Raw genomic sequence first — 9,058 nt, forward strand, 5'->3', positions numbered from 1 at the left:
TATTACTCGCTTGAAATTGATGGAGTTTTTTTTGTCAAATTTATCTCAAATCACAACATTCGAAAACAAAATAAGAGACAAATTGTGTCATGGAAGACAGTTTAGTTACCCTCCAACCTTTACGGCCACTTAAAAAGGACACTAGAACAAAAAACGAATAAAAAAGCATCCGTGCTGTCTTCTGGCAAAAACGCACAATTCCACATTTTTGCAGATAGGAGGTCGAAACCTCCACAGTGATACACTGATAGGCTGAATCTGAAAGTCTGATTTAAACTAAGATTCATTAACTTTTTGGGGTTTTTTCTCCCTTTTTGGAAATCAGGCTCCCTGTTTTCAAATCCCTTAATCCATCAAAATCCCCTTTTCTTCTGAAGCTTGTAGCCTTTGGTGGGTAATATTAAACGTAATGAAATTTATATATTTGGAGTCTGAATAACGTGTCATATCATGAGTGTCATGACACTACCCATTAATTTCAATAGGAAAAACTAGCTATCAATATTTAATTTCTGACCGTTTTTTAAATCATGTCAGCAAATCCCCCCTCCTAGAAAATTTTCCCTGTAGACTCCCCCTCCCCTCCGAGAGCACTCATCCTAAAATTCTTAATTATAGTTTGTTATCAGGTACTTTATGACAGAAATTTGTTCGCTAAATGTCCCTTTATTTAAATCCCATTTTTTAACTTCTTAAACTTAAGAAGACAATTAGCATCTGTCTTTTTGTTATATTCCAGCAATTGATTTGAATTTATACTGAAAAGATTACTTTCAAAGGTCCCATAGTCAAATTAAATATGATATCCAAGATGTTTCAATCTACTATTGAAGTTCAAAACAATTTTAATTAATATAACCTATTTGCATGGAAAAATAAATTTTTTTTTACTGAAAAGTACAGAAGTCTTAATAATTTCAATAGTTTGTTGGAATTCAATAAGCAAGTCACAATTCCAACAGAAAAATTGATTTTTTTTTTTACTGCTTTGAATTCGAGCAAAACATTTTGTTGAAAATTAAATTTTTTTTACAGTGTATTATTAAGAGGGTTTTGACAAATGCTTAAGTTGCTCAGCTGTTTTTAAATTCCTGAAACCTACTGAGAAATGCTTCATCGTATCCAAAATTATTGTTTTAAAAAGGTACTTATCAATAAGAGAATTATTTTCCGAGCAGGCTCGAAAAGTGAAACAATGTTTACCCTCCAAAATCCTGAGCGAAAACGAATCTATTCTTGTCACTTCTTCTAATATAAAAACAATAAAGTTTCCTTACTCATGTACTTTATGATTAAGTTTCAGTTTCATTTATCTTTATTTAAAAACAAAATACATTACTTACATAACATTCCTGCCAGAAAAGCATAAAAAAATGCTTGGCTAGGGCTGGACATTAACTAATACTAGTTAAAACAAACATAAACAACACATTAAATGAGCGTATCAAGAAGAAGAAAAAGAGGGGAAAAAAGTAAACCAGTAAATAAATCAACCTATGGCTTCAACTTTAAAAGTAAAAAAAAAAGAAGAGAGACGAAGCAATAGGGAACGAGTAAAAAGGGGAAAATAAAAAAGGGGAGAAAAAAACAGACCTGGAGGAGGACATCACTAAACACTTTTTCCGTAATGAATCTTCGCTGCTCGCTTGAAGGATATAAGATTGTTTGAATTCCGGATGTCTAAGGGGAGTGAATTCCAAATAGTTGGTGCAAAAGAATCTAATCAAAAAAGAAGCTCTTTTCGTAGAGGGTGCTTCTTTGACTATGTCACAGGAATGACGTGTGTAGTAAGTGTGTAAATCTTGATTTAATGTAAACAGATTTTGAAATGAAGATGGAAGGAGGTTATTGAAATACTTGAAACAAAAATTTCCAATCTGGAAATATCGAGTCTTGGATATATCAAATATCTTGGTATATTCAAATGAAGACTGATATCATCTGTGTCTTGAACAAGTGATAGAATTTGAGAAATGAAGAAATGAAGTTACTTGCCCATATGGAGCACCCGTAAAAGAAATGGAGATGAAAAATAGAATGATAAATCATTTTCAGGATTTTTTTTAGGAAAACGAAATTTAAGACGGCGGATGACTCCAAGGGACCTTGAAAGTTTATTGCGTACTAATTTTGAATATTCTTTCCACGAAAGATTCTCATCAACTCCAAATCCAAGATATCTTCTGGTTTTTACTCTATTTATAATATTAACAACCACTTTTAATTTTAGATCAGTTTTAATTGACGATGTTCTAGAAAATAATACATTATTTGTCTTACTGTAATTCAGTGTTAAATTGTTCGAATCAGCCCACGAGACAAATTCAGTGAGAGCTGTTTCCATTTTTGTAAACAAAGAAAGTAGATATTCAGATGCAAGTCTGGCGGAAAATTAGCCAATCTGGAAACACTGGACATACCTGTTCATACTACAACTGCTTGTCTTTGATGCAAATTTGTTCTCCCACTAGTTTAGAAAAATCCTGCACACGCATACTTGTGGTACCTTTGAATCACATCCAAGTATGCAGAAAACATTCAAACAATTTCAGCCGGTAGCTTCAACATGGTTTGTGTTTACATTTACGAAAACTAATAAAATTAAACTCGACGTTCTTGACCTATTTTTACAACAGGATAAATAATTACCTATCTGTCTTTTCATTTAAGCCGAAAACCATACATGTTCTAGATTTATAGAAGAATATTAATTTATCAAAATATCATTGTACCTTCCGTGGATAGTTGTGTCAGAGACGCTCTAAACGAGTTAGAGCCATGCGGTTCTGGAGCCACACTTTACCGCCCACTGGGCTAGGGTTATATAAGAAGTTTATGTTACATTTGAAACGTTCAAAAATATGTAGATATGGCTGGAGAGCAAAAAAGAAAAAAAGTCTAAAGGCATGGTCGCTTTTATGGAGAAGAGCTACAAAATTTTTAGTTGAAATAAAAGTATAACACATTGTATTTCTCCTTTTTTTTACCATGAGCAATTTCTACTTAAGAAGCTCATGAGAAGGGTTAAATTGCTCTTGAATGTCAAAAACTGAAAAATATACCTTCAGTTTTTCGGAATTTCGATGGAAAAGTCTGAATTTCTGTTCACATGAATAATTACCCTCATTTTTGAGCATTTTTCCAACCAAAATTCCGAAGTAAACATTTTTTTAACTAATTTTGAATTATATATCAATATGGAAAGTAAAAAAAAGCATATTTCTCGTATAACAAGAAGAATGAGCCAATTAAAAATTCTAAGCAAACTATGCTGAATTCTAGGATTTGTACATAAGACATAATCATCCAATTCCTTACATTTCATGATCTAGAACAACAGGAGGATATAGATCCCAAAATACACCAAAAATAGACGTACAATATTTATCTTCAAACAATATCCTATTCTGTAACTTGTTACTTAAGGAGTAATTATTTATTCGTCCTTTTTACCAATTTCAGTTTATTTAATGTGAAAACAGGCTATCACTTTTTGGCCAAATATAAACAACAAAAGAAGTCTTTTTTCATGAAAACTTATGATTAATTCCTACTTAGAAGGCTTGTGGGAAGAGTTAAAATGGTCATGAATTTTCTCAATTGAATCAAACTCCTCGTCGCAAACATTACATATAAATAGATTCTCAACATTTGTATTGCCGTCTACCTCGATGGATTTGCCTTGATTTTTCGAATTTTTATGAGATTTGTCATTTTTTACACAAGCACGAGAGTTTATATGTACATCAATTTTTCTAATGGTATCATAAGTCTTACTACACAGCTTACATCTAAATGGATTGCAACTGGGATGCATTCGCTGTACATGGGCTACCATGTTTTTCTTATAGTTGAAACTCTTGCTGCAGAACTCGCAGCTGAAAGGGTTAGGATTAGCATGTAAAGCCACATGCTTATCACGATATGCAGAAACAGCGAAACTTTCGTTGCATATGTTACAGCTGTACTTCTTCTCTCGGAATTTCTTTTCTTCTCGATTCCTCGTATGGACTTGTTCGACATGTTTTCCGAGACCTCTTCTTCGAAAAAAACGCATGTCACACTGCTTGCATTCATGAGGTCTATTACCAGTATGAGTATTTATATGATCATTAATCGAATATTTATACTTAAATGTTTTGGTGCAAAGTTCACAGCTATAGGGTCTTTTGTCACTGTGACATTTCATATGGGATGTTAAACCCGGCCTTTGTGCAAAGGTATTGTTGCATATCTTGCATTCATATGGTTTTTCTCCTGTATGAGTCCTCATATGATCAGTTAACCTGGGCTTTGTGTAAAACTTTCTTTGACAAATACCACACTCGTGTGTTTTTCCCTCAGTGTGCTTTTTCATATGTCTTGAGTAAACCTGCTTTGTTCCAAATTTTGAGTGGCAGATGTCACACTTAAACAATTTTTCTGGTGTTTGTCCAATCTCTTCTGTCGCATGCTTTTTCAAATGCTGATTCAAAAGAGAAATGCTATAGAAATTCTTTCCGCAGTTGTCGCACGTGAAATTCTTATCACCAGTATGTCTTTGTATATGCATTTTAAGGTCAATGTCTCTAAGAAAACCTAAACCACATATATGACACAAGTATTGTCTACTCCGACCTTGCTTTCGCAGGTGACGTAAGAGTGATCTACGGTTGACGTATGTCTTTTTGCAAATACCACACTCATTAAAATTACTTTCTCTAACGATGTTATTAGTTACTGGTTCTGAATTACTTGTAGGTTCAGTATCTTTATGTTCTGGGTTTAATTTCAAGTGCCATGAAAGACCTGTGCAGTATTTGTAAGTTTTCTCACATGTAGCACATTTATTTAAATTATCGTAGGTCAAACCTCTATGATTTGTAGAATCACTTGAAGATTTACCATTGAGTGCCGTCGCACGCAAAACCTGACTGTGCTGTCGTATATGATTTAAAAATGATTTACGAATGGTGTATGTCCTTTCGCAGATAGTGCACTCATAAGATCTATCTCTTGTCCCATTTTGAGTTTCGAAACGACAATCGAGATTAGGCTTTTTCTTGAATTCTGAACGGTAAAACTGACATTGCTGAATTTCTATTTCATCATGACCTTTCATATGATTTGAAAGTAAAATGTAAAGGGAAAAGGATTCACTACAAATTTTGCAAATGTGGGTGTTTTCTGAAGACCCGATTCTCAGCGTTTTTCTACGCCTAAGTGACATTTCTTTCCACCGTGAACCAAAGGATTCCAAAACAACTTCCTCAGGCTGTGATGGTTCTTTACCACTGGCGTGATTTTTCGCCTTTACATTTTCAATGCAGCTCTCTGGGGGCATTTTTCCGGGGTCAGATTCGTCAGAGGACGTCACTTCATAAGTTTCTTCACTGCATGTATCCATTTCTAAAAAAAGAAGAAACTAAAGACATAAACATTATGAGAAATAATATGGGTGCTCTAAGTCAACTTAACTGAAAATATTCGTCTGCTTAAAGTCGGTATCAACAAACATTCAGCTTCGGGAATAGAAGTTTGACGATTAATCTAATAAACACATGATAAAATGCAAATAATGAAATACTATTTCTTTTGCTCAAAAATTTTTTTTGGGTCATTTCGCTCAATTCCATTTCTAATCTCAGGGCAAGATTTTTCATGTTCTGTTTTCAAAGAAGCATTGTTTGCCTTTAATATGTCGTCAAATAAGATCAAAGAATACTTTATGAACCTCAAACTTCGTGGAGTTATCTGTTGTTGGATCAAAATTGACAGAGGTTCGATGATGAATTTAATTTGAATTATTTATTTGAGTTCTTCTGTGAGACCACAATTGGTCCCACAAAAGATTGGGTGATAAGATGCCATCTTATGATCATAGGTTAAAAAAATTGTTCCTTTGAGCCCATAGCTGACATATCATCTTGTAAAAGTGGGAGAAGGACAAATAATCTCTGGAAAGATCATAGTCCAATAAGCTTTCAGTCAATTCTGTTTTACTAACTCGATTCAAAATTGACAGGAACATTTGTGGTTATTTGTGCAGGAAGGCAAAGTCCCTCTATTACCAAAACTAATTCTCTGCAGGCAGCAATGATCTTAACATTACTTGGGAGGTCATTAGTTCTCTACCTAAACTCGTTTCCCATCCTCATTCTGTGCCTATGAGGATGACTATTTACAGCAACGCTGTGAAGGGCATACTTGATGTCCAAGAGATATTCACTTGAGTGTCTTTTGACACATTGTGTCTTATGATTTAGTTCAGCACTCTCCTCAATATTCCTCATATATAGTATTGTTTACTCAGCTGAAAATTTATTGATAGTTCCAAATTAATACCCTGTGATTATTCTGAGATATTATAGATACGTCTTTTTGACCACCCGTGCATCCAAACCGGATTTAAATAGTGTCTTAGGATTGACTTCAACATCCACTAACATTCCTTAAAAGTTTAAATTTATTAAGCTTTGTCATTCAGTTCGGGTGCACAGTTTCTTTTGGCTTAAGTTCGCCATTCCCCTCAACATTACCTGGAAGTTTCAACTTGATGCCCTCAGCTGTTCCTGATATTTTTCAAATATAATAATAATAATAATAACTCTTTATTTCCATAATAGCTTATAGCTAGCACCGGACGTCAAGCAACAAGAAAATATAAGACATGAGATCAGATAAATAAATATAAAAATAAATGAACTTTTTCATAACTTTTTATAGATTTCCTTTTGAACTAGTTCCTCATTATAGTTGTTCACGAAGTATGGAACAAACGATGATAGGTACCTTTATGATGTCTTTCGGGGTGGGGGACAAAAGAGTTGGCACGACGAAATGGGGGCTCCTCTACGTGTTTTTGGCTGACTGATCTGTGATGCCTGAAAATCCGGTAATATTTTGCGATGGACATCAGAGCTTAGGTATTTTTTTCCGAAACGCATCGTGAGATCGTGGCACCTTTCAGAGAGTTTCTGAAGTCTCAGTTTCTGCAGGCTGTCCTCATAGGATGTATAATTTGCCCCAAGCATTATTTGGCACGCCCGCTTCTGAGTATTTTCAAGATTTTCGGTTTGGATAGCCGTTAGACCAGGGTGCCAAACGGGACAAGCATACTCGGTTTGCGATCGGACATACATACAGTATAGACTGAGCATAATGGAAATTTGGATATTGAACCGTGTTAGGCAAGCAAAGAATTTTAGGTATAGGGAAGCCTTTTGGAGGATAGACTGTATATGTGGATCCCATTTCAGGTTGCTTTTGAAAATTACTCCTAGGATTTTTATTTCATCTTTAGTTATAAGTCCAGTGTCTTCTTGGGACGGAATTGCAGATTTTAAAAAGCTAACACGTAGAATATGACTCTTGGTTTCACTAACTGTAAGCATTACATCTTCAAGATTATGCTTTAGCTGGAAAAATATTGATGAGGTGGTGATTTTCTCTGCTAGGCTCGCTAATGTGCGGAATGATATGCTTGACAGGTCGTCAACAAACTTGTAGCGACTTTGTATATGTGTTAGGACAGGGTTAAAAACAATCAAAAAGTCCTAATTTTGTCCCTTGGGGTGCTCCGCACCAAATTTCTTGGAATTCGGATGCTTCATCCTGCGTGAGTGAAACACATTGGTTTTGATTGTGCAGGAAGCTTGTAACCATTCTCACAAGAAACTGTCGAGCACCCATTTCTTTAGCTCGGTTAATAGCTATCAGGTGTTGGATGCTGTCAAACGCCTTTAATATATCGCTGAGAAGCATTTCTGCGTATGTCTCTTCCTTCTCGAGATGTTGCATCAGATCGTCAAGAAGACATACAAGATAGTGGGTAGTATTATGTCCAGGCCTGAAACCCAATTGTCGAGGGTCTAAATTAGCTTCAATATCTCCATATAAATATTCACAGATAAAGCCTTCAAACACTCTAGAAAGGCACGGGGTTTTTGAAATCGGGCGCAAATCGTTAGGAGAGAGGGGTTTTTTATTTTAGGAATGGGAGTTATACAGGCTGTCTTGAAGCAATCCGGGAATGTACCATCTATTAGACATTGATTGAAACAGGCAGCCAAAATAGGACTAAGCTCCTCAGAGCAATGAGCTATCAACTCAATAGGAATTTCTAGAGGGTAATTACTCTTCCTGAGGTCCAGGCGTTTGAGCTTCTCGCATACTTCATGGGGGCGAATGATCGAAATTTGTTCAATGGGTCCATTTTCAGGTAGCTCGTCAAGAGGTGGGTGTGTGCGACAAATCTTTGAAAAATGTGCGTTGATCATATCAGCCCTCAGAGGTTCACCATCAGAGCCGTAGATTGTCAGCTGCTTTTGAGTCCGTCCCATAATCTCTTGGACCTTCTGGTGGAATCTCGAGGGGTTAAACTTCAATAGCTTGGTAACTGCTTGACCACCAAATTCCTTTTTATATTTCTTTATTTTGAGAGATATGACATTGCGCATTTTTTTAGCCTCGTCTTTATATCCCAACTTATAGAGCTCATTTCTAAATTTGATTAGATCCTTAATCTCTTTAGTCACCCACGGCTTATTTTGTGACTTGGCCAGGATTGACTTTTCGGGAATTATTACTTTATATTCATGGAAAAGCTGAGCAGTGACCTCTTGCAACATATTGTTACCGTTCTTCATAGTAAGGACTTTCGACAAGTTTTTCCTAGCTAACTACTCTCGGTAAATCTGGAGTTGTTCTTGAGCTTGTGGGCGGTACTTCACCACTGACTGGGATCTGTCAGGGGGTTTTCTGCTAGGCTTCCATATTACAGTAAGGTGGTAACTCATACCAATAGCGAGGAGAGTGTAGGGGGGATTATAGAACTCCTCAATATTGGTAAAGATAAGGTCTAGTACTTTTTCCTCGCGTGTTGGGACTTCAACAACTTGCGTAAGTGAGAGCCAGCTAGCCTTTAAATCATTAAAGTCGCCCAGGATCTGAATGATAGCGTATGGGTATTGGGATCTTATGTAGTCAACCGAATGCTGTAGGTAGAGTACGAGTTCCTTTCGGAACGATGCTCTTGGCGGGTAGTAGACTACACCAAAAATGATTGACGATACTTCTT

At 35.8% G+C, this 9,058-nt stretch overlaps 1 protein-coding gene across 1 annotated transcript; it reads right to left on the minus strand.

Annotated features, from left to right (window-relative positions):
* Positions 1–1,380: 1,380 nt before the first annotated feature.
* Positions 1,381–5,386, minus strand: LOC148952889 (uncharacterized). Its single transcript, XM_089087818.1, has one exon. The coding sequence runs from the start codon at positions 5,384–5,386 to the stop codon at positions 3,551–3,553; it is 1,836 nt and encodes a 611-aa protein (XP_088943944.1). The 3' UTR covers positions 1,381–3,550.
* Positions 5,387–9,058: the final 3,672 nt, after the last annotated feature.

Source organism: Artemia sp. Qi Xiang Cuo, chromosome 4 (genome assembly GCF_049724085.1).
Source record: "Artemia sp. Qi Xiang Cuo chromosome 4, ASM4972408v1, whole genome shotgun sequence".
In the NCBI taxonomy this organism is placed as follows: Eukaryota; Metazoa; Arthropoda; class Branchiopoda; order Anostraca; family Artemiidae; genus Artemia; species Artemia sp. Qi Xiang Cuo.